The sequence below is a fragment of the Cordyceps militaris genome (assembly GCF_000225605.1).
Source record: "Cordyceps militaris CM01 unplaced genomic scaffold CCM_S00006, whole genome shotgun sequence".
Classification (NCBI taxonomy): Eukaryota; Fungi; Ascomycota; class Sordariomycetes; order Hypocreales; family Cordycipitaceae; genus Cordyceps; species Cordyceps militaris.
In genome coordinates this window covers 1,977,897-2,002,132 of record NW_006271974.1, presented here as the reverse complement: position 1 = coordinate 2,002,132, position 24,236 = coordinate 1,977,897, and the positions used below count along the sequence as shown (strand labels likewise).

The window sequence follows — 24,236 nt, the reverse complement described above, 5'->3', positions numbered from 1 at the left end:
TACTAAGTGGGCTAGCCTTGCAGCCACTGTCCCTCCTGTCGTGGCCACAAGTACCAGTACGACACGGTGTTTCCCTCCCCCTCTTATTAGCCGTTCTCTGCTAAGCCACGCTAGATACACGGCTGCCTCATTCCACACGCCTCCCTCCCTCTCCGGCCATACCCATTCTTCGGCTAGGAAAAAAAGGGCAGAAAAAAGAAATGGAAAGGGGGGAAAAGAAGCAACAAGGGCCAAAAAAAAAGAAGCATACCCCTCCCCCAGGCTTCGTGTGCTCCGCAGCGCAACTCGGAGGCCCGGCTAATACCTTTTGACTCAAAAGATTTTTTTTTTCACAGCCAAAAGTTACTCACATTTGTCCGTGTTGTCCTGTGTTGTCCTAGTTAGTGCCACCCTCCGCCACGACAGCAAGTAGGTACTTCATCATCCACCACCCACACTGACCTTAACTAACTAGCAATTCGCCTCCAAATCTCTTTTCAACTACAGACCTCTGTTTGTCTTTCCTTCAAAAACAACCTTATCCCAACATTCATCAATTTAACGACGGATAACGACTACTTCGAATTCCCTAGCATCCGCCGCGTAGGTTGCACATACTGACTGCCCCAAGTCTTCGATTCTTGCCATCTTCACTACAGCGACACCCCAGAACGCGAAAGCTGCAAGCTGTGATACCTCCGTCCCAACTCGTCATCTCGAGAACCACGCAGCTTCTCCGAATCTGTCATTGACGCTGCTGTGCGACTTGTGCGCCACGGTCCCTTTTCTGCTTCCTTGCCACGCCAGCCGTACCGACAACAAAGGTCTAACTTGACCGGGCCTCGTCCACCACGTCCCTGTCGTATCCTGCTGGTAGTCTCTACCTACCTAATAACCTGCGTCTGCGCCTACGCCCACGCCCACGCCCACCTCGTCGACGACAGGCACCCAGTCCGCATACTGCACATCGCCCACAATTGACGTGGTCGCTGGCCTGCCTGACGATACCTGCACTAGGAGACTACGAGACTCTGACTTGCCAGATCGACAACATCCCATCCTTGGTGCTTGCTCTAGTTCCCGCTCCCGCACCACGCGCGCGCCGCCACACCCTGCGCCCTGCCTGCATATCTGCCTTCTTCACCTACCTATGCAGCTTTGCAGCTTTGCTTGCATCCATCCATAGCCTCTGCAGCCTCAATCTTGCGACAGCTCTTGCTCCTCTCCAAGCACACCAAAGCTTGACGGACCCGCTTCTGCTGTTGCCTGTCTTGCTTTACGCCAGCGCATATCCGTCCAGACACCAACGTGCAACCCACAGCCCACGAGACACACAAGTACAGAGGCCAGCCCTCTTCCTCCCGGCACTTATTAACCTCTCGACCTCGCTCTCGCCGCTTTGTGCAACTGTCTCGTCTTTCTCGTCACACTTCAACATGCGCGCTGTCTCTTACACCCGCCATTCATAGATGTCGACACTTGCATAGAGGCCGCCTCGCCTCTTCTGCTTAACTTTTGTGTGCCCCTGCTGCACCCTCTCTGCAACCGCAGACATCATGGTCATGCTCTACAGGACTGCACGACCCATGCCAACCACATCTCCAGCCCAAGACACGAGCAACATGTCTTCACCAACAGCCCAACTTCGGCGTCGCCCAAGCCCGGCCATAGTGCAGACAAATGTCCAGCCTCAACACTCCAACTCGGCCCCCATTTCTGCCATAAGCGCCTCATCCGTCGCCTCCTCTCGCCAGGCCTCCCCCGCCATGTCGCCTGACACCGCCGTCCTTACCACCAATTCCTCTCTCCAGGCCTCCCCGGATGCCCCTCTCCCTCGACCTGACGACGACGTCTGCCCTCCCAACTTTCAGCTGCCAGAGTCAATCGTCTCCCATAAGACGAGCGTCAACTCACTGGCCCAGGGCTGGACTGGCAATGGCAGCCAGCTGACCGAAATGGCCAGCAACGGCCCCGCCTCGCCTGTTCCTACCCCGGCCAAGACTAACCTCATCCGCCGCCTCTCCAGCCGCGCATCTCGCAGCATAAACAGTCGCCGGAGGCAGTCCTCCGCTGCTCCGTCTGGTCGTGACAGCAGTGTTGGCCCCTGTTTCCTGCGAAGCCGCTCCGATAGCAACACCGGCGCTCCCCCCGAATATGCTCCCGCGCATACAGACTCTGAGTCCGAATTTGACGACAGAGATGAGTTTGGCTCTCTGCTCCAGAACAACTTCATGCTTGACGGCAGCGTCCGCGATGTTCCTAAACCTCCTACTCGCAGCGCCACCTCGCCTGTTGGTGGAAGCTCAACCACCATGGCTGGCCCGGTCATTCCTCTGCAGCTCCAACAAGGCATCTGGCTTCGCAAGATTTCCAAAAAGAGCCGCTCTAAGAGGATACGTCTGCAGTATGACCCCGACTCCAACAAGCTCGTTTGGGACAAAGCCCGACCCCAAAAGTCGCTGCACGTCGACGAAATCCGTGAGATTCGCACTGGCTCCGACATCCAGCAGTATGGTCGCGATTTCAAGATTCCCGAATCCGAGCGCTCTACCTGGTTCTCAATTCTATACTCTGTTCCTGAGCGTTCCAAGTCCAAGTTTATGCATCTCATTGCCGACGACACCGAGGCCTGCAACATTTGGACTACGTTTCTGCACGCTATGCTACGTCATCGCCAAGAAGTCATGACTTCGCTCATGTCCTTCAATGACAAGGCCATTGCCCAATACTGGCAGACTGAAATGGCAAAACAGCCTGACTTTGGCGGCGTTACCGAAGAGTTGGATCTCGCCGGTGTGAGGCGCGTCTGCCAAAACCTCCACATCTACTCCTCTCATATTATAGTCCAGGCAAACTTTCGCATTGCCGACGCACGCGGCCGTGAGCGTCTCAATTTTGGCGAGTTTCTCGAGTTTGTCCGCCTCATGAAGCAGCGCAAGGATATTCGCCACATCATGCACCTCAACTCGGCTAACCCCGATCTTGGCATGACGATGCTTGAGTTTTTCACGTTCCTTCGCGATGTGCAGGGTGAGGACGTTGACAGTAACCGCGCTACTTGGGAAAAGTCGTTTGCCCGACTTGCCCGAAAATACCGATCTGAAGGAGCTCAAGAAGGGGTTCCAGAGGGACCTGAGGAGCTCATGTCCGAGGACGCATTTGTCGCTTTCCTCAGCTCAAGGCACAACACGCCTGTCGCTGATGAACCTCAAGACTACACCCTGGATCGTCCCATGAATGAGTACTTCATATCTAGCTCCCATAACACATATCTCCTTGGTCGTCAGGTCGCTGGTAGGTCTAGCATCGAGGGGTACATCGCTGCCCTCGTGCGTGGCTGTCGTTGTGTTGAAGTCGACTGCTGGGATGGTTCAGACGGCCAGCCTCAGGTTGTCCACGGCCGCACCCTCACCACTTCCATCAGCTTCAAGGAAGTCATGACCACCATTAACAAGTACGCTTTTGTCAAGTCCAACTTTCCTCTTTGGATCTCCCTCGAGGTGCATTGCAATGCTATGCAGCAAGCTATCATGGCCGAGACGATCAAAGAGGCTTTTGGCTCTCGCCTCGTCACCGAGCCGCTCGACCCGTCCTCCACTAAGCTGCCATCGCCCTCGGAGCTCATGGGCCGCATTCTCATCAAGGTCAAGGAACCGCGCATGCGCGATGACAGCAACATGAACAGCACGTCAATCATTGCTCAAGCCACCCGTGGCCGCGGCAACAGCGTCGGCTCCTCTAGCCAGGTAGCGCACGTCTCGCAAAGCCCCGCGCCCTATATATCGCATTCGCTTCCCCAGAGTCCTCTTCTTAGCGGTTATCCCGGACGCGTGGCAAGCAACAGCCGTCATCGCGTGCAAACTATCAATGAGGAAATTCCCCCTATCCGTGACATGAGCAGCCACAGTGATACCGAGAGTGGCAGCGACACCGGCTCTGCCAGCCAATCGGCTAACAAGACCATTCCTGTCCTGGGCAAACTTGGCGTGTACTGCGCTGGTGTCAAATTTCCTGGCTTCGATGCCCCAGCTGCCAAGAAGTTTAATCACATCTTTTCCTTTATGGAGTCGAGTTTCTCCAAAAATTCGCGTTCCAAGGAGGACAAAATGTCTCTCAACATTCACAACATGCGCTATCTGATGCGCGTCTACCCTGACGGCACTCGCCTAGCGTCAAGCAACTTTGACCCCCTCCTCTATTGGCGACGTGGTGTCCAGATGGCTGCGCTGAACTGGCAGACGTTTGATTCGGGCATGCAGCTCAATCGCGCCATGTTTGACGGCGGTCGGGACTCGTCCGGCTACGTTCTTAAACCCCCAGAGTTGCGTGACATCCAGGTGCTCCCTTACAACTCGGACATAGCTCGTGGCAAAAAGGAGCGCTCCATCGTTTCTTTTTCCATTCACATGCTGTCCGCGCAGCAGCTGATGCGTCCCGCCAACCTCGCCGCCAGTAAGTCGATGGACTTCTACGTCGAAGTGGAAGTCTTGCACGCCAATGACAAGCGCGACAAGAAGGAGGAGCCTTTTGACCGCGACCGTGAGACGGACACGTCTCTCAAGTTCCAGACGGAAGTTATTCGCGAGAATGGCTTCTCGCCCATGTTCATGTCGAGCCAGTTCAAATTCAAAGTGGTGACCAAGCACCCGGAGCTGGTTTTTGTACGGTGGTCCGTCAAATTGTCCAACAACGGCGAAAGCTACAGCACCAAGGACCGCCCGCCGATTGCAAGCTACACAGCCAAACTGTGCAACCTCAACAATGGCTACCGCACGCTGCCGCTGCTCAACCACGCCGGCGACCAGTACCTCTTCTCGACACTATTTTGCCGCGTACAAAAATACAACACTGAGAAGACGCTCATTGACGCGCCCCGCGCGCCCCCCGATGGGAGCAAGCTGAACCGCTTCGGAGGCAAGGTCTTTGGACGCAGCAACACGAGCCCGCGCGGTACAATTGAAAAGACGAGCATGGAAAAGACGAGCTTTGAGAGCTTCAGCTAGCCGGGTCGTCGACATACCAAAAGTACTTGTTTTTGCTAGCAGCGCTAGCTGAGCGATGTTGAGTATCGCCCCTCCCACTCCCTCTTTATCATATTTCTTTCTTGTTTCTCCTCGAGCCTGACTCGAGGAATATTATGTATTGATGGATATATATTTTGCTGAGTTTGCCGTTTTCTTTGTTTTCGAAGCATGATCTGTAGCACAGACACACACACACACACCATATCACCACTAGTTGGAAACAAAATACCCCCTGCCTTGTTTATTTGTTTATTTGCTTGTCTTGTCTTTCCTTTTCTTCTTCTTCTTTCAAGTGGCACAAATTGCGCCAACGCTGCGCGGGGCTGGTTCATGTCATCACTTGATTGGTCTTCTTTGAAGTATGGGCTTGCCAGCCAAGACCAAAACACCCACGCTTTTTATACTACACACTGCATGTTCTGTCTATAGCATTTTACGCCGGAGGTTTCAAAAATCACACACATGTCACGGTTTGGGAAAGAATGGATGCTTTTTCTGGGAGAAGGATTCGGTATAGAAGACGCACACACAACAATGGAATTTTTGGACGAGATATCATCTTTGGATCTCTGATTTACCTTTCCTCACGTTTGATATGTTGTCTGATGTGGGTTAATGATTTTATGATGATATGATGATGTTTTGACAGATGGTGACGCTGAGCAACATGCACCATAACTGTCTTGTACACTTGGGCAGATTGACGTCTGAGGACACTCTGTAAATATGTACATGGGAGTAAGATAGGTTCTTCTTTTGCAATTCTGAATAGGTCATGTTATTATGTGATGTGGAACTTGATCATGAGAAGCCACAGGGTTCTATGCCCTTTGCCAAACAACCCCCCCCCAAAAAAAACACGAGGTTTAAAACACGGTCTTGACGTCGTAGTGTACATGTCCTTTTGTTTTCCTAGTCTACGCCTTGGTCTTCGTAGCCCGTGGCCGCATCATCCCGCTTGGACGTCTGGCGAGCGCCGCGTAACATGCCGCTCGCCCCGCCGCGGCCCCAGTTGCTGCCGTTGCTATTCATGCTATTCATGCGTGCCGGACCGCCGCCATTTGGACGCAGCGGCTGCTGCTCCTGCTGCTCTTCGTCCGAGCTCATAATGTCATTGTCAATATCTTCGAGTTGTTGCTCGAGGGTGCGTCCACGCGGACTGAGACGCCGGAGGGGTACGGTGTTGCCGTTGTCGTTTGAACGTGGGTCGGGGTGCAGGTTTGAATCGCGACCGAGAAGACGGTCTGCTTTGCTGGACGGCTGCCGCTGCTGCGGCGGGTATTGCTGCTCCTGCTGCTCCTGCTGTGGCGGCTGGCTATAGTAGGACGGCGGTTCCGGCGGAGGCCCTGCCTCGCCCCAGCCGGCATTGATCTCGCGCTGGCGCTGGCGTTCCCGCTCGATGCGTAGGCGTTCGCAGGCCTCGAGCCACCTGGGGCTCGCCTCCCACACCCAGCCGTCACCTGTGGTGTTGCAAACGGGTATGAACCAGAGCGCGGGGGTCGGGCCCAGCAGGTGCGTCATGTTCCTCCGCCAGCCAAGATCAAACGCGCTGGGCAGCTTCTCGGCGTCCTGCTCATCGAGGTACTCCTCGTACCGCTGACGGCTCTGGTCACGCTCTAGCTCCGCGTACGAGCGCTGTGCGGGCGGCCCCCGCGGTGGGTGGTACTGGGCGCCCGGCCGGTCCTGCGCCCAACGCTGCTCCTCGCCCTCCTCGGGCGCGGTGATGCCCGGCAGCGCGGCCGCGTGAAAGTCGACGATCTGCTGCGCGACGGGGTGAAACTGATTGTGCGGGTCGTGCGCGAGATTGTAGGAGCGGCGCAGCGGCGACAGGTAGCGCGTCTTTTCGAGGCACTCGATGGTGGTCTGCCCGCGCATGGAGAGCATAATGTGCCAGCCGGTAAAGATGGCGAGCACAATGCCAATAATGCCGCTCATGACGGAGAGCATGATGTAGTTGACGGGCATGAGGTTGTCCACCTCCTCGGTGATGCCGCTAATCACCTGCGTCCACACCCAGGTGCCACTAACGGCAAACGCGTAGAAGCACAGCAGAGTCGTATAGCAGAGGAAGAGGAGAAAGGCCTTATAGTTACGCAGGCCGACGCACGTCGCCAGCCACGGGCAGTGGTGGTCCATCTTGAGGACGCACCGCTTGCACGTGGAGCAGTGGTGCGCGCGGTCTGGCTTGCGCGCCTGGCACTTTTTGCAGAACCGCAGCTCACCATTGCTCTTGACGGTCAGCGATGTCGAGGGTCGCTGGGACTGCACCGCCGTGGGCAGCAGCCCGTAGCCGTCGGTTGTCGTGGTCGAACCGGCGGGCGTGAAGACAGCGACGGTGTAGGACCAGTTGGCGAGGAGGTATATGGTAATGCCTACGGCGGAAGACGTCTTGCCTGCAGGGAAGAGGGGGAGTCAGCACGGAGAGAAGCTTGCTTTGGTCGGTCCTTGGATCGGTTGGGCCTACCTAGCCACGCGATGCTGGTGTCTTCATTGCCAATATTGACAATCGTAAAGACGGCCCACGTTGTCAGACCGTAGACAAAGAGCAGTGGGAAGTATTTGACGATCGAGCAGCACGTGCGCTCGAGCCGGCGCGCCCATCGCCGGGCCATTCTGTCGTCGCCGAGGCGGCCGGCCTCGAGGTGATGCTCAGACTCGGAATCCAACGTGTCGGTGCGCTCGATGCCTTATTGTTGCTTCATGGATATGATTCGTGCCGCTGCTTATGAGGCCTAGCTTCGAGAATCGGTGTTGGCTCGGTTTTCTTGGTGGAAAATGTGTGGTCAGTGTAATATGTTACAAAAGTGTTTGTAACTACAGCCACAGGCGAGAGGCAGCACAGCTTAGGTCATCAGGGGCGAAGCTGTGCTGCGCCTACTGGACGGCCTAAGCGCACCTAATTGCCTAATTGCCCATCGCCTCATATCTGAGTTAGGGCAGTTTGTATAAGCTAAGATATTACTTCCTAAAGCGCTGAGAAAACTCAAGTGCCGTTCAGTTTTTTTTGTTGCGCGTTTTTTTATTTCACAGCAGGTAGTTAACTCTACACTCCTGACCGAGCTTCGTCCGGCATGCTCTTTTCAACGCCCCCCTCTAGTTATCACCAGAAAACTTTGTCAGTTGACTGATTCGCATTATACTTGACAGTGCCATGTCTACCGCTGGAGTCAACCCCTACAATTCCTCCGGTGAGCTGGTCGATGAATGCGCCATAGTGTTCCGTCTCTCGAACTCGGCAGTGCCCCGCGGACTCCGCGTGGGATGAAATTGCTTCCACCGATTTAAAAATCCGCGAGCATTTAGGGCACTGATACGACTTATCGCCATGTGCGGGAGACTTTAGATGCCTGATGATGGCTGGCTGGTTATCGAAGCATTTGCTAACAGAGTTTGTTAGCCTGATCGAGTGCATTGATGTACTATAATTCTCACCCGCATCCAAGTTTAGGGCAGACATATTTGTTCATGCCGATGCAAAAATAATTAGAGGCGCAGAAGTATGGATGCTCTGGGTCGTCCATATCCATCTCATCGGCTAGATACTCGGGCGTCGCCCTTGTCACCTCCGCTGCAAGCGTAGGCCGTGCGATGCACCCCTTCTCGCGGTCTTTTGCGAGTGCCTCTTGGATATCTTTGGTCCCCCAGGAGCCTTGCCACTTAGTGACTGAGGAACTTTTCGATGTTTCCGGGGGTGACTTGTCTTTTTGAGAGGTTTGTCCCTTGCCCTGTGTTGAGGTCTGCCATTTGACTGCCAGGTCCGATGATAAATCAATGAGCAAGCTTTGGTCGTCTTGCTCAACTGTTATTTTCTTGCTTGGCGGGCTTTTCATCTCGTTCGATTTGGGGAGCCCGGGAAAATCAACTTCCGAGACCTGTCCCGGTTTCTCAGCACTCGGGGCTTCAGAAATATCAATCCACTGTGAAACCTGGATTTTAGACATATAGCTGGCGAAGCTTCCTTTAATAGGCCCATCAGATCGTTTCTCGAGCCCCCGGTGAAAATCCAGCTTCGTTTCCCGTAGCTTAATCAAGTCTTGGGAGCTGATGCCAGTGCATTGCCCACGCTCAATATGGCCGACCAGCATCGCGAGTCGGATAAAGGGGCCGCGGCCGCAGCCTGGACAGTGCAAATTATGACTAGGCTCGTGGGACTGTGGTCTAGGTGAGAAAAACCGGCGAGAATGTGGCAACAGTAGAAGGGCGTACCCGTTGGACGTGTAATAGTTCACTCTTGGCCGCCTCGAATCTCTCATTGCAGAAAGCGCAGGTTTTGTGATCCTCTCTACCTTGGTCTCGCATCGCGGATTTATGATCCCACAGCTGTTCCCAGGAGGGAAACACAAGGTTGCAAGGTTTGCAGGGGAATTCTGGATCTGGCGCAGGTGAGGACATGGTTGCGGTACTGGTCGATTGGAAAGGACAGTTGAAGTTGACAGGTGGTCAGAAAATTGATAATGCAAAGTGGAACGTAAATCAAGGTGTTTGTTGTGTGCGGCGGTTGGCAGTGCTTGCCACCTGGCAAGCGGCAGGTGTAGCTGGCAGCTGGCAGTGATGCAAACGCTGATGTCGGTTCTAAAAGCCGGCTACTCTAGCTCAGGGTAAACTTCCTCCGCATAGTGCCTATCATTCAGGTGCCCACTGCTAAATTCGTATCTATAGGGACCGCTGTACTCGCGACCATTGTAACCTGGACCGTTGTTGTCTTGGCTATTATAGTCATCTGCTAACTGATCCAGCTGGTCATCCTCCGGCTCAGAACCGCTGCCATTGTCCTCGTTGCTGTCAGCGCCAGAATCCTCGTCGTTGTCCATGGCTTCTATGGGCGCTCGGCTGGGTGAGCTTGCAACCGACGCAGGATCATCTGTCATTGATGCCGCTGGACGAGTCTTCAGTTTCACGTTGTAACCTTGACTTTTCCTCTTCGGTGGCTTCCGGCCACGCAGTGCCGTGAGCTCCTGATCTGTAAGCCGCAAATTGGGCAACGGCAGATGAAAGTTGCTTGACGTTGACCTTGGCGGAGTCATATCACCAAACTGTAAAGTAGGGGTAAAATCTGCCCGCGACAGCTGCCTGCCAAACCGAATACCGACCAACTTTGTCTTCATAACGGCCTTAACCTTGGCCCACAGGCCGCCGTGGTACCAACCGCTGCTAACGTCCCAAGTAGGGCGTACTGCTGCTCCGTCAAGAAGCTCGCGTAGTAGAGGGTCGGTGATGTCGCAGACTTGCCAGACCTTGCCGTCCGTGTCGTATGTTTCACCATCGAAAATATGACTTGCTGCTCCCGCTGGTGCCTGGCGCCCCTCCACCTTTTCGGGACGAGTGTATGTCCGCACCGTGGCAGGGCCTGAGGGTCGCTTGTGCTTGGTCAACTTGAACATGAGAGTCTGGTATTGTCGAAATTTGGGATCCGTGCGCGGATCAACACCGTAAGGCACGACACAATCTCGCCAGGGACCACCCTTAAATTGGTAGGCGGCGTAATTGAGATATTTCTTGAGCTCGTTCCAGCTATCAAGCTTTTTTCCGAGATGATTCAGCAATGAGCGACGTGTCCAGATAGGACGATCTGTAAAGGCTGCCTCCAAGTCTGCCAGAACTTCCATGAACCGGACATCCGTCACATCCGGGGGCTCCTGAGGGCCGATAGGCGCGGGATCGTCGGCGCTGATGAAGAACCCAACCTGCTTGACAGCGGTTACATTGAATGTACCGCCGTCTGCAGTGGTGCGAACGTATGGATTCTGGGAGTAAAAGTAATTGAAGGGCAGACTCATATGTGTGAATATCGGCGGTGGTATCACGTCTGAGTTTTTGGTCTTGTCGATGCCGGGCTCCAAGGTGAAGGTCTTCATCTTTTCGACTACATACATGTTTAGCATCAGTGTCGTCGATGTTGAGGAATAGCATACCGTCTCTAGAAAAGACTTGGTCTACATATCGGTTCGCCAGCGACGATGTCGACATGTCCCAGTAAAAATCTGCGAGACCACGGAATTTATGAGTGTGGCGCACAACACCTATGGCATCTACTTTGTAGCGGCCAACGTTGTCTTTCAGTTTTCTTTTGAGGACTTTGGGCTCGTCTTGGCGGGCGATTGAGCAAACATAACTTTCCTGATCGACATCGCGGATTTCTTGGTCTCCTTCCCAAGGCCCTGCTGAGCCACGTTTCCTCCTCCGTCCAGTTCGCTTTGGGACGGTGATTTTCAAGACAACGTTGTGTGAAGCTGAATTATGGGACATGATTGGATTGCAGAACGGGCTCTCTGGATTGAGATAGAGAGGCAGCGAGTTACGTAGAGGGTCCATAACCTATCATCGCCATTAGTATGTGGACGTGAATGATCAGTGGTTGTCTTACATGATCAAAGGATGATAGACGACCAAAAGCACTAATAGCGCGGTCGATATTTTGTACAACAGCAGGAATTTCTACGGCCGCAATCTCTGCGTTGGCTATGGTGTAGGTTGGTGCAAATTGAGCTGGGGTGTCGCCAGTCGGGCTAGGTCCAGGAGGCGATGGGGGCGGCGATTGATTTGAGGGAGAGGCCGTGGCGCCAGCTCGGGAATATGAAGCCATTGTACCAAGAGGGCGGGTTAAGTGAGGTACGATTCGCGCCGCTCTCTGCAGTGCATGCGACTACCATACAAGAAAAGGGGATGTCGCAAGGGCTGGGGTTATGGGCGTCGACACGGGCTCGAAAGCGGCGGTTATGGATGGTGAGTTGCAGAGCTTGAGCTGGGCGTGTGTGAAGGCCGTGTAAATACTGTATGCAGACTGTGCGAAGTCTAGCGTCTGCGGCGCAAAACAACAACAAGCGATCACAAAACGGGCTGAGTGGATGCTGGGCGAAACTCATTTATTATTAGGCGTGATTGGGCCGTGCCCAACATGATATACATAGTACAAGTATTGACTGGCATTTGAGGCGGACATCAGCATTGAGTTACGCACAATGAGCGCAATTCAGGATGGTAATACTGCCGAAGAGGTACCAAGATATCTCTCGAATCGGTGCGGCTGCTAGCCTGGCTCAGGTGGTCTGCCCTCCAGCGGTGTTCTTTGTTGATGTGAACGATGCGAACACTCCAGTTGTCATGAAGAAATTGATTTGATGATGCAGGTACTTCATGTCTGTGTGGCTGCTTTATTACCAGTACAAACACGCCCACAAACAACCAAGCCAGATAGCTCCAGCATACCTAGGTACCTAGGTAGAGAGGTAGAACTCAACCTCATCACACCTGAGGCCCCTGGACCATGGTCATCTCTAGCGCAGTTCCCCGCCTCCAGCGCCTCCACCAGTACATCCCCAGCTCCTCATATAAGTACTCATGTTAGTCCACAGGCCAATACCGCCACCTCTGTTTAGCAAACGCTACCTGCTTTGCCCACTTGCCGACCACCAAGCAGAGAGTGGTAGCAACCGCACTCTACCTTGACCCTCGCGCTGCAACAACACCACCATTTGGCTGCTCGGTCCTCTCCTCTTCACGGCCGGCGCGCCCTTCATCTCCAGTCTACCTCCGTCCATCTTCAACCCATCGTCCAGCCTGCAACTCCTCCTCGCATATGAGGCTGCAATCTGGCCCCATCGCTACTCGCCTACTCGCCAAACATACCCTCATCCTGGCCGACATCTTGTCGCGCGTTCAAGCCCCCTGACTACCGCCATCGCGTCGAGCTACTATCGAACTTTTCTCTGCCGCCACCGCCGCTAGTCCATACTGCCGCCAGCAAGCAAAGGTCTTCATCTTCGCCTGCGCCCTTGTCCCCAGCGCTCGTGACGCGCTCACCTCTGGTTGGCACCGCTGTCCTCGCAGCACTGCCGCGTTGTCGCCCTACCCCGCCAGAGCCACAACCGTGCCACCCGAACAGTACATGGGCGAACAACTTCAAGACAAGATGAAGCGCTTTAGCCAGAAAGTCGTACGCCTGATCCCCTATGCTGATCCGCCCCGCCGTGAAGCAAACCCCTAATAATTTCCCTAGCTCTCTCGAGGCAAGGACTCCACAAAGTCGTCCAAGAAGAACAAAGACACCAAAGATGGCACCGCGTCGCCTTCTTCGCGGGACCCATCCACCCAGTCGCCTACTTTGACCCCGACGTCGTCGACCACAGCTGTCAATGACATTCGAAACAAGCCTCTCCCGCCAAATTCCACAGACGGTCTCGGCCAGAGCGCTGGCGTCGACAGATTCGGTGCCATGGGTGCCAACTCGAGCCCCAATGGCAACTCCAGAATGCCTCCTACAGTCGTCATCAGCCCGACTCCCGGCGTAAGCCCCTGGTGCCCTGCACAAAACCTTCCTCAGCTGCAAGCTAACACGTCTCCAACAGCATGTCCCACCTCCAGGTGCCGCCGAGACGATGCCGCACGACCTGGCCCCCCCAAAGTCTGGCCAAAAGTCGCTCATGATTCACCGCGGAATAGATAACCGCGATGCTATTCCCGAGGGGCTTCGAACGCCCAAGCGACAACACTCATCTCGCTTTGACATTTCTACCAACCGAGATCTGGAAAAGCTACCCGGATTCCACGAAGTCCCTCCCAACAGGCGTCAGGAGCTATTCATGCAGAAGATTGAGCAGTGCAACGTCATTTTCGACTTCAACGATGCCAGTGGCGATATGAAGGCGAAGGAAATAAAGCGACTAGCTTTGCACGAGCTGCTTGACTATGTCGCTAACAACCGACAAGTCATCACCGAACCCATGTACCCCAAGGTGGTGGACATGTTCAGCAAGAACCTCTTCCGTCCCATCCCGCCCCCGATGAACCCACAGGGCGAACCCTTTGATCCGGAAGAGGACGAGCCCGTGCTCGAAGTGGCCTGGCCTCATATACAAGTCGTTTACGAGTTCTTCTTACGCTTCATCGAGAGTCAGGACTTTAACACCAACATTGCCAAGGCCTACATTGACCACAGCTTCGTTCTTCAATTGCTCGATCTCTTCGACTCGGAGGATCCCCGTGAGCGTGATTTTCTCAAGACGACTCTTCACCGAATCTACGGCAAGTTTCTTAACCTGCGTTCGTTTATCCGCCGATCCATCAACAATGTCTTCTTCCAATTTACCTATGAAACGGAGAGGTTCAACGGCATCGCAGAGCTCCTCGAGATTCTTGGCTCCATCATCAACGGGTTTGCGCTTCCCCTCAAGGAAGAGCACAAGATCTTTTTGACCCGTGTTCTTCTTCCCCTGCACAAGCCCAGAAGTCTGAGCATGTACCATCCTCAGCTTGCATACTGTATTGTGCAATTCCTAGAAAAGGATGCATCCCTAACGGAAGATGTACGTGCTACTATACACACCCGTCATCCTCTTACTAACTGTGCAGGTTGTCCTGGGACTTCTCCGCTACTGGCCGAAGGTAAACAGCACAAAGGAAGTCATGTTCCTAAACGAAGTCGAGGATATCTTCGAGGTCATGGATCCTGCCGAGTTTGCCAAGGTGCAAGAACCGCTTTTCCACCAGCTGGCCAAGTCTGTCGCTAGCCCACACTTCCAGGTCGCCGAGCGAGCTCTGTACTTCTGGAACAATGAGTACTTTTGCAACCTCGTGAGCGATAATGTCGAAATCATTCTGCCCATTATGTTTGCGCCCCTCTATGAGAACTCCAAGGGCCACTGGAATAGGTCAGTTGACTGACACGCCTTGAATGTTGGCCCAACTAACATGTATAGAACCATTCACGGCATGGTGTATAATGCTATGAAGCTCTTCATGGAAATCAACCCGCAGCTGTTTGATGACTGCTCCCACGAGTACACAGAGCACCAAAACAGCGCCGCGGAGCGCGAGGCCCTGCGTGAGCGCAAATGGGCAGCCCTTGGCGAGCAAGCTGAGTCGCGCCGCAACTCCATGGCATCGGATGTGGGCGAGCCCCCACAAAGAACACAAGTCACAGCCATGCCTCGGGTTGACGAAGCAGACCAGGGCGCGGATGATAGCCAGAAGCGACTGGACTCTCTACGACTGCAGGACCAGTCAGGCCGCCGGCCTAGCGTCCACGAACGCCAAGGGTCGACGAGCTCAACACGCAGCCGGTGAGAGTAGAGCGGCAATGACCTGCGCATAGTGCTGTAGCTCCATAATATACAACCGACCAAATATTGTGATCAGTTTTTGGAACTTTGCAACGGGGGTTTCGCCCTTTGCCGGGCTCAAAGCACGGCGCGCCGGTCTGCTCTTCACGACAAGTCTCTGCATTGTTTTCTTGAGTACTTTAGTACCTGCATATCGACGTGTGCGGTCTTCATTGACCCGGTTTGCCAGGAGACGTCTTGATTTTCTTTCTTTCTTTTGCGGAGACTTTCTTTGCCAGAACAAAAGGGGAAGTGGCTTACGTTGTCGGTCTTTTTATTTGCGGGAAAGGTGGAGGAATTTGCAACTGGCGCACAAGGGATACAAAACTTTTCACTGCAACGTTGAATTGCAATGGCGGAAAAGCAATGCAGGTCGGAGAACGGGGAAGGGGGGACTGCGTGGAAGGGAACACACGGCTTTGCGGGCATCACTGGTGCCCGCGGGCGAGGCTGGACACAACGCGGGGGGACAAAGTGGGCTGCTTCTCTTTCTCTCTTTCTCTCTTTCTCTCTTGTTTCTTTTTTTCTCTCGATCTCGTAATGGACACACAAATCCTTGTCGAACGCATCATTCATCTCCTCTGCTTACCCGCTCGCGCGTCTGTCTGAAAAGGGGAAGAGGCAAAGAAAAGGGGGTAGAGGGGGAGGCGAGAATCGAGAATCGAAAAAAGGACACAAGACCTTTTTTTGATCTGGGCTGGGGGTTCTTTTTTTGCGTAATGTAGACGATGACGAAAGCACGTTGGCAGAAACATTTTTACCTTTTATCACTTAAAATTTCCCTTTGTCGGCCAAAAGAATAGATTTTCCCCCTTTCTTCAAACTCTTGCTGAATCCTTTTCTATGCGAATGCTGATTGTGTCATGTGCCTGCCCCCTTCAATATCTTCAAGAAGGTGTACTATGCTCTGCCACGCTTACTACTCTTCAAAATCTCCCTCGACCGCGGTCGTAGCCTCCTCTACCGCGCTGATTATTGTTCTTTCCGCCTCTTGTACTATGCATGTCCTGTTGATATCCATTATTGTACCTGTCTTGCGAATAACCTTGCTGAGGTGGTGGTGGAGGCGGCGGTGGCGGCAGAGGAAGCCCTTGGCTGGCGGACCACGCCATCATCATCTGGTTCATGACGGCTGGATCGGGCGTCCAGTTCGGCGGTAGTGGCGGCGGCACCGGAAGGGGCCACTGCCCTGGGAAGCCGGCTTGAGTTGTCAGCGGGGGCGGCGGGGGCGGCGGCAGCCCCCCAAAGTTTCCTGGAAGAGGTACACTGCTCTGCGGCCGTGGCGAGGATCGCCTGTAGCGCGCATCGGGGCTGTTGCTGCGACTGCGGTTCCCGAGACGCGGAGACGGTGTGCGGGTGCGACTACGACTGCGGGAGTCGGACGAGTATCTTCGCGGACGCTTCCGTGACGGCGACGGCGAGCGCGATGCTGATGACGGCGAGCGCGAGTAGGAGCGGCTGCGCGGTGCCTGCGTCCTACGGGCCCTCATCTTTTCACAGAAGGGGCGCGACCAGCCGTAGTATGTATCAGCGCGCAGCACGTCCCCGGTCGCTTGATCCACGACGAATCGCTCCCCGAGCTCGTTGATGTCCTCGAGGATACCATCTCCGACGTCGTGGGCGTCGGGGTCAGTGGTAGCACTACTGTTGGCGTATATGCGATTGGCATGGCGTAGGAGCGTCTTGACGGCGTCAACGAGGGGCGCGTCGGCGAGGCCAGCGGACAGCTGGATCGGGCGGATGCGGTCCGGCACCATTGGGCGCGCGGAATTGGGCGTCAGGTGGGGGAGCCATGTGCCCATGGGCAGGTCGTACCACGGCGTGGACGGATCACCGTGTGAGGCGGGCAGCCTGTAGGGAGCGTCCTTAGCAATTTTGAGAGACGCTGCGGCGGGCGTGGCCTCAGCCTGTGTAACTGCGGTAATTGTGCCATCCGTGGACACGGCATCGCGCAGCTGCGACTCTACTTGTGCGGAAAAGTATTGCTTCTCCGCCCATAGCGAGATAAGGCTCTCGAGCTTGGCCTTGTGCTTCGGGCACTTGTCAAACGAGGCGGCGGCGGCCATGAGCGTCACTACGTGCGGGGCCCAGGTTTCGGCACAGGCGCGAAAATTGGTCCGCGCAGCGTGGTGCAGCGCGTCGCTGAGGAGGTAGAGAATATGCAGCCGCTTGCGCTTGAGACTCGGGCGCGGGGCCGCGTCGGTAGAAAAGCTCTTGGAGAGCACGATGAGGTACTTGGCGAGGCTGGCGCATCGCGCGGGCGAGGGCGCGACATTGGCCATGATCCAGTTCTTGCAGCTCTGTGGGCGGTGTGGCAAAAATGATGTTTAGTGACGATGGACATGACTAATCTGGGGGGAGACTGGCACTGCGCAAAGAAAAGACGGCAAATGCGTGGTCCCCCCTTATGCCGGTGAAGCTTTCAAACCTGAACATTGTGTCGCGAACACTGGGCGATCGTGGCGTCGAGCAGTGGAAAGAGCGTTTCGACGTCGGGACGGGACAGCGATACGGGGTCGGCTCTGAAGAGGGAGGCGGAGAGAGCGGCCTTGGCAATGGCCAGCTCGGGGGAGGCCATGATGGCAAAGAGATAAAGTCGGGCGCAGTTGGTGATGACGATGGGAGGCAGCTTTTGTTGGTTGCTGGAGTTTGGTGGAGGCCAAAGCAAGGCTCGCGGTAAAGCCTCGGCGTGGTGGGGCCGATGTCTAATAGTGGCCTGATTTTGGGAAAAGTTGAAGGAGTGAACAGAAAGGAACGGTTTCAGTGCGTGCAGCGCGAAAAGGGGCAATTGGTCATGTATTTCATTAATATATTTTTCTAGTTGTACAGGTATTGAACAGCGTTACGCAGTCTCAAAGAAGCTCGTGTAGCGGGAGCACCCTCTTCCGCAACGTCAAGTTCACTGGCTTGGTGACTGCGCGCTCATGAGAAGCGGTCGCCCTTGCGACTTGTATAGCCGACCTTGCTCTCGTATGGACTAACGTCTTCTTTGTCTCGCTTCGGGGCGGCGAGGCCCTCCTGTCCGGCGGGGGAGGGATCATTGCTGGACTCGGCGCTGGGCGAGCCGGCAGTGTCGGCTCCGGAGGCGGCGGCGGCGCTGCTGCTGCTGGGGGCCATGGGCTGGGATGGGCCGCCGTATTCCATGGCGCGAATGTCGGAGCGTTTCCGGCGATGGGCTTCGAGCTTGGCCTTTCGGTCGGCGTTGATTTCGCGCTTCGCAAAGTAGTAGGCGCCGCCGCCGGCTGGTGGACTGGTCAGTAGCTGCGTCAAGGGATCGAAGGGGGGAGGCAGGCTTTCGAACCGACGCAGAGGGAGCCCCAGCCGAGCCTGATTGGTGAGATGTTAGCTAAAACGGATTGAGGCGGGAAGTTTGGTGGCGGGAGGCGAACCAGAAGGATTTTACCTGGGAGAGTTAGCATGGAGAATAGGGGGGGGGCAATGCGAGCATACTGTGTTCATGTTGGAAATATCTAGGCCGTATTAATTGTTTTAAAAAAAAAGAACGTGGGAGAGTTGTGAGCTTGAGTGGTAATGGTAAAGGTGCTTGCGAGTGGTGAAGTATCAAAGGTGGAAAGTGACGAAGTCAGTGATGTAAGGCGACGAGGTAGGTAAAGAAGACCTCTTAATTGCGGGTACCGCAGGTTTGGTGTGCCGGCCGACCAGACGTAGGTACTGCCAACGTTCCGTATCCATCTACCAAGAACAAGAGCATGAGCATATCGTCAAGAGGTTGCTTAAAGGATCTTGAAAGGCCTTTCTGTAATACGGTGGTATTTTGCCAATTCTCGAGCTGTGCAGCAGCGTTTTAGAGCCGGTTTTCGATCGATCCAAGGGCGCTAACTAGCACTCACCTCTAGGCCATAGGTGCCTTGCTCCTTGCTCACCTTAATATGACTGCTGTGGAGGCTTTGTACTGTGCATGAACTCAGCCAACACTGTCTGTGATGTGCCCAATTATACCCTCTTACACAGTGCCAGCCGCTGCCGCTTCGGTTCTCGTATTACCTTGGGGCTGTCATCCACTGTGAGCCCGCCGCAGCCCGCTATTGCGCCCCGCCACAGCGCTAGACCACCTAAGGTATGTGTAGGTACTACGGAGTACACGGAGACAAAACGCGAGGTAGTGCCTTGAATAGATCTCTCAGCTGTTTTGATAGATTTATAATTCCGTCTATTGAAATTCTGCAATAATCATGTTGTATACCCTCTGTATAAACATAAGTCCTTTCATTCACAAAAATCACAAGTCTAAAAGTCTGTCGTAGGAGACCCCTTGCCTAACGGCAACTCCCTTAAACCGCAGCCTACTCCGTGGGGCTTCACTTCTGTGGCAACCGCCCATCAGTCTGTCTCAGAGACACGCAATCACCTCAACGCGACTCTTGTGCCACATTAAATTACCATGAACCCTGCCTCCTTCCCACGTCTTTGACTTCCCGCCAAATACGCCAATCTGCCGCTTCTACACACTCTTTTATCTCCTCTGACGTCTGCTTTCCTCAGACTATTCGCCCGTTCCCACCAACCTTTTTTCTCGATTACATTCTTTCGTATTCAGCTGCCACCGTCTTCCTCGTCCCTCGCCCTTCTCTCGCTCGACCGCATCACGACTCCTCGAAGCCGCTCTGTACCTCTTGATGCTCCCACAATACCCCGACGTTCCTTACTCTCCTCGGGGACGCTGAGCCTCTACCCACAGCTGCGGCCTGTCCCAATCGCTCGCCATGGACCCCCCCGCCGACACCACAGATGGCTCGTCCATCGTGAGTACTTTGATGGCTACTGGTCCTGTTAAACCAGCTGATAGTCTGTAGAAGCCAGTCTCGTCTCTGCTCGCGCGGTTTGAGAGCATGAACAACGCGCCGCCCCAGTCCAGCTCGGCCATTCCTCGATCGCCTGCCCCGAAGCCTGATAGGCTACGAAGTTTCAAGACGACAGCCGAGACAGCAGTGCCGCCAGTAACCCCGACCAAAACCCCCATCGCAAAAGGAAAGCCTCCCGCCAAACCAAAACCGCTACATAGTACCGGTCTATCTGTACCTCCCCAGCAAATGCGCCCGGCTTTAGATGACACAGTTGTCCTTCCTCCTCCCGTCACCGTCCAACCGCCGCAGTCGCCACCTCAAGAAGCCCGGCGCCAACCTATACGTGGTGATCAATCGCCATTTCTTGACCCGTCAACTGCCACATCACATCCCTTAGCTTCGTCGAGACCATCTAGTGCAGCATCTAGTCGACCACTTACACCCACACACGGCCTTCCGCCCCCGCGATCGCCTCGTCTTGCGGGTGGGAAGCCGCCCTCGCCTCCTCCACCGAGACGTTCCCAGGATCCTCGCCGCGATAAAGAAGCCCGAGCTTTGACACCTGCGACTACTGGTCGCTCCGAAAAGCGAGCGAGCACACTGCTCACCCTTGCGGCATTTCCAGAGCGGCAAGACTCTTTACCAAGAAACAGCTCTACAAAAGATCCGTCGCCATTTACAAGCCCTCCATCGTCAAGCTCCGAATCTGAAGATGAATCGCCGCCTCTGCTACCTTCGCGACCCCAACAAGCAGCAAGTAATGCCGCAACCAGGCAACATCAGACCGCAACCAGCTTTCAGCCTCCACCGTTACACCACAGCGTGATAGACAAGCGGCGAGATCATAGCGATGGAGTGGGCAACTCCCACCAAGATTCTTATGATCTTCCGAACGATGACAAGCCCCCACCGCCGCTACCTGTGCGCCGCCCAACTCACGAGACACCAACGAAGACGCTCGTGACCACTCGCGATATGCCCCCACCTCCTCGCCCGGTACGAGTACCAGCGCAGCATTCGCCTCCTAAACGAGACCCTTTGCCAGCTCCTTATTCCCAGTCTCTATCGACGCAGAAGTTTCTTCCACCGCCAACGCGAAATAGGTCCAAGACGCTGGAGAGCAAGAACTCGGACAAGGGCGATCATTCCACATCATCCTCGCCTGAACCCAAAGGGCCTGCCGAGGAGTCCAGCTTACCAAATATCGCCTCCATTAACCGCCGAGCACCATATGTGAAGAAGGGCTGCTGTGATATCCAAACACGATATGAGCCGAAGCGATTCGATGTCTGTGGCGACGTTGTGTGCACCAGCGGCAGCTTTACACGTGGCTGGAACACAATGGACGGCGAACAGTTCATGAGTCTCGCGCATACGGAAGGTGTCAGGGCGACAGCCATCATCTTCAAGCCCGGCGCGGATCCCGACACGGAGGGTACTCGAATTTGGATCGGCATGAATTCTGGAGATATGATGGAGGTGGATATCGCCAGTAGTCGTATTGTCTGCAACAAGCCGGGTGCTCATGGACGATACGAAATCATCGCCGCTTACCGGTACCTGAACGAAATTTGGACATTGGACGAGTCTGGCTGTCTGCACATCTGGGGCCCGGATGAGGACGGAATCCCAAATTTGAACAAAAGCCCGACCCAAAGCTATAAAGTACCCAAGGGTCACACGTTCTCACTGGTAGCGGATAGTCAATTGTGGTTTGCTACGAGCAAAGTGATTCGAGTTTTTGAGCCGTCATTGGATGGGTCTACCACATTTCAAGTCCTAACCAAGCCTCTGGTCACGGAGGGGACAGCTGACATTACATCTGGGACAACAATGGAAGCACACCCTGGAAAGGTCTTCTTTGGTCATGTTGACGGAAAGGTTAGCATATACTCGACAAGCGACTACTCGTGCCAAAAGGTTCTTCATATTAGTGGTTGGAAAATCAATACAATGGCAGCGGTGGGCGCCGATCTGTGGGTTGGCTATTCGACTGGCAAGGTCAGCATTTACGATACGAAGAAGCAGCCGTGGGTGACCAAGAAGGAATGGCAAGCACACGATTCCGGTATCTATCAGCTCAAAGCGGACGTGACGGCGCCGTATCGCATTGAGCGGGCGCAAGTCGTATCTATTGGACATGATGGCATGGTCAAGTTCTGGGATGCGTTATTGCAGGATGACCAGCTCGAAGAAAGTCTCAAGTCCAACGAGATCAAATACTGCCAGTTCAACGATCTGTCGCTTCTAGTCATGAGTTGGAATGCCGGAGCCTCGACGCCGCACAACCTGCGATACTCGGACGGCGATTCAAGCTTCTTCCAGGAATTCGTACAAACAAGTGGATCTCCAGACATTCTGGTATTTGGCTTCCAAGAGCTCGTGGACCTCGAAGACAAGACTGCGACGGCGAAGCGGTTTCTCAAGTCGAAGAAAAAGGACAGCTCGGACAGTGAGAATATGAGCCACCGATACCGTGACTGGCGGGACTTTTTGCTCAGGACGCTGGACGAGTGTGCGCCGCAAGGGCATCTGTACCAGCTTCTGTACAACGCCCCTCTTGTTGGTCTTTTTACGTGTATTTTTGTCAAGTCTTCGCTGCAGGGGCGCATCCGCAACTTGCAAGGGGCCGAAGTCAAGCGTGGCATGGGCGGGCTGCACGGAAACAAGGGTGCAATTGCTGTCCGATTCCAGGTTGACGACAGCTCGTTGTGCTTTGTCAACTGCCACTTGGCTGCTGGGCAGACGCAGACGAGCTCGCGCCACAATGACATTGCCGCCATTCTGGATGCACCTCTGTTTTCGACGGAACGCGACGCATCAGCCCGACAGGACTATTACCGCGGCGGAGGCGATGGCACTCTGATTGTAGACCACGAGATTTGCGTCATCAACGGCGACTTGAACTACAGAATCGACACCATGTCGCGCGATACCGTCGTCAAGGCGGTGCAGCAGAACAACCTGGGCAAATTGCGGGACCGCGACCAGCTGCTGGTCTCGCGGCGCAAGAACCCTGCGTTTCGCCTGCGGGCCTTTGAAGAGCTGCCGCTTGACTTTGCGCCCACGTACAAGTACGATGTCGGAACTGACCGCTACGACACGAGTGAAAAGCGGCGCAGCCCGGCGTGGTGCGACCGGCTGCTGTACCGAGCCAACGGCAAGATTGAGCAGCTCGATTACGGGCGGCACGAGATTAAACTGAGCGACCATCGGCCGGTGAGCGGCAGCTTCAGGCTGCACGTGAAGAATGTGGATGAACGCAAGCGGGCGCAGGTTGTCATGGAGGCGTACAATTCATTTGAAGACGTGCGGCAGAAACATCTCGAAGACGCCAAGTAAGTACAGAGCTAGAAAGACGGAAAGAATGGCGGCTAACATTACGTACAGGATTCACTACCTGGTGGTTACCTGTGGGTTTGACGAGCCCACGAGTAAGCTCTTTATACAAAACAGAGCCGCGAAACACAGAAGATAGAGAAGGAAGCCCACGGCTAGGGTTGACTACGGAGGCGTTGCGGAGTATCATATGGACAACCGGAGCGTCCGTTTCATTTTCTTTATTTTTTTCAAGCACGCATATATCGATAGACTTTTCACAGCGATCTAAAGCGAGATATAGAATTACAAATCACGCGTTACATGAATGGAAAGGTTGAATCACGATGAAGATGTTTGCGTCTGAAGCAGCAGAGGCGGGGGTTCGCAACGAACTTAACACAGCCCTCTCGGGGATAGTCGGACTGGAGCAAGGCTGTGTCGGGCCAAAAATATCTCGGCCGGTTTTAAAATACCACAATGCATGACGCAGACGTGGCAAGGGTGGTTGGTGGTGGTGACTTTTGGGCAGTGACTTGTTAACTATTACTCAGTACTGTCTATCAGAACCTCAGCCACCACTCGGAAGTCGCAAAAGCTACCAGGATGGCCTGAGATTGCATCACCGAGTGGGCGGTGCAAAGCAAAGGAACAGTAATATGGCCCACAAGGGGGGCCTCTGGGTGCGTTTGCCCGTGGCTGCGTTCTTAGCGCCTACTATTAATATCTAGGCTTGATTTTTAGATTGAGGGGGAGCTAAAAAGAAGGAACGGTTGGGGGAGGGGATGAAGGAGAGAGAGAGCCTGTTGTTGAAGTTGATAACTAGTTGAGGATGGGTTAACTAGTTATTCAGGCCCGGATGAGTTGGGGGCGCAACACGGGCATAACATGGATGTTGTTTCAAAACCCCCCAGGTTCCCGAGCTGTTTCCGACGAGTTTGTCGCAGAGCGCCGCATAGGGCAAAGGAGCAGCCAACCGCAGCAGCACACCCTCATGGATGCATGTATTATAT

The 24,236-nt window shown here is 54.6% G+C and overlaps 8 protein-coding genes across 8 annotated transcripts; 3 read left to right on the top strand and 5 right to left on the bottom strand.

Annotated features, from left to right (window-relative positions):
- Positions 1 to 1,601: 1,601 nt before the first annotated feature.
- On the top strand, positions 1,602 to 4,982 carry CCM_07897 (PLC-like phosphodiesterase; the record flags this gene model as incomplete). Its single annotated transcript, XM_006673037.1, has 1 exon — positions 1,602 to 4,982. The coding sequence occupies one exon, from the start codon at positions 1,602 to 1,604 to the stop codon at positions 4,980 to 4,982; it is 3,381 nt and encodes a 1,126-aa protein (XP_006673100.1).
- A 933-nt stretch (positions 4,983 to 5,915) lies between these two features.
- CCM_07896 (palmitoyltransferase PFA3) lies at positions 5,916 to 7,615 on the bottom strand (the record flags this gene model as incomplete). The annotated part of the gene is made up of 2 exons (XM_006673036.1): positions 5,916 to 7,396; positions 7,468 to 7,615. 2 exons carry the CDS (start codon positions 7,613 to 7,615, stop codon positions 5,916 to 5,918), a joined length of 1,629 nt encoding a protein of 542 aa, XP_006673099.1.
- Positions 7,616 to 8,103: 488 nt separating this feature from the next.
- Positions 8,104 to 8,944, bottom strand: CCM_07895 (C2H2 finger domain protein, putative; the record flags this gene model as incomplete). The annotated part of the gene is made up of 2 exons (XM_006673035.1): positions 8,104 to 8,383; positions 8,436 to 8,944. The coding sequence occupies 2 exons, from the start codon at positions 8,942 to 8,944 to the stop codon at positions 8,104 to 8,106; spliced, it is 789 nt and encodes a 262-aa protein (XP_006673098.1).
- Positions 8,945 to 9,586: 642 nt separating this feature from the next.
- On the bottom strand, positions 9,587 to 11,586 carry CCM_07894 (RNA polymerase III transcription factor subunit, putative; the record flags this gene model as incomplete). Its single annotated transcript, XM_006673034.1, has 3 exons — positions 9,587 to 10,866; positions 10,916 to 11,318; positions 11,368 to 11,586. The coding sequence occupies 3 exons, from the start codon at positions 11,584 to 11,586 to the stop codon at positions 9,587 to 9,589; spliced, it is 1,902 nt and encodes a 633-aa protein (XP_006673097.1).
- A 681-nt stretch (positions 11,587 to 12,267) lies between these two features.
- On the top strand, positions 12,268 to 15,065 carry CCM_07893 (serine/threonine protein phosphatase 2A; the record flags this gene model as incomplete). Its single annotated transcript, XM_006673033.1, has 7 exons — positions 12,268 to 12,343; positions 12,560 to 12,653; positions 12,729 to 12,936; positions 13,000 to 13,287; positions 13,349 to 14,305; positions 14,352 to 14,650; positions 14,699 to 15,065. 7 exons carry the CDS (start codon positions 12,268 to 12,270, stop codon positions 15,063 to 15,065), a joined length of 2,289 nt encoding a protein of 762 aa, XP_006673096.1.
- Positions 15,066 to 16,019: 954 nt separating this feature from the next.
- Positions 16,020 to 17,678, bottom strand: CCM_07892 (uncharacterized protein; the record flags this gene model as incomplete). The annotated part of the gene is made up of 4 exons (XM_006673032.1): positions 16,020 to 16,060; positions 16,130 to 16,195; positions 16,581 to 17,400; positions 17,529 to 17,678. 4 exons carry the CDS (start codon positions 17,676 to 17,678, stop codon positions 16,020 to 16,022), a joined length of 1,077 nt encoding a protein of 358 aa, XP_006673095.1.
- A 344-nt stretch (positions 17,679 to 18,022) lies between these two features.
- Positions 18,023 to 18,559, bottom strand: CCM_07891 (uncharacterized protein; the record flags this gene model as incomplete). Its single annotated transcript, XM_006673031.1, has 2 exons — positions 18,023 to 18,427; positions 18,551 to 18,559. 2 exons carry the CDS (start codon positions 18,557 to 18,559, stop codon positions 18,023 to 18,025), a joined length of 414 nt encoding a protein of 137 aa, XP_006673094.1.
- Positions 18,560 to 18,990: 431 nt separating this feature from the next.
- On the top strand, positions 18,991 to 23,403 carry CCM_07890 (inositol polyphosphate phosphatase; the record flags this gene model as incomplete). Its single annotated transcript, XM_006673030.1, has 6 exons — positions 18,991 to 19,010; positions 19,073 to 19,178; positions 19,915 to 20,058; positions 20,965 to 23,243; positions 23,296 to 23,339; positions 23,384 to 23,403. 6 exons carry the CDS (start codon positions 18,991 to 18,993, stop codon positions 23,401 to 23,403), a joined length of 2,613 nt encoding a protein of 870 aa, XP_006673093.1.
- Between the last annotated feature and the right edge of the window lie 833 nt (positions 23,404 to 24,236).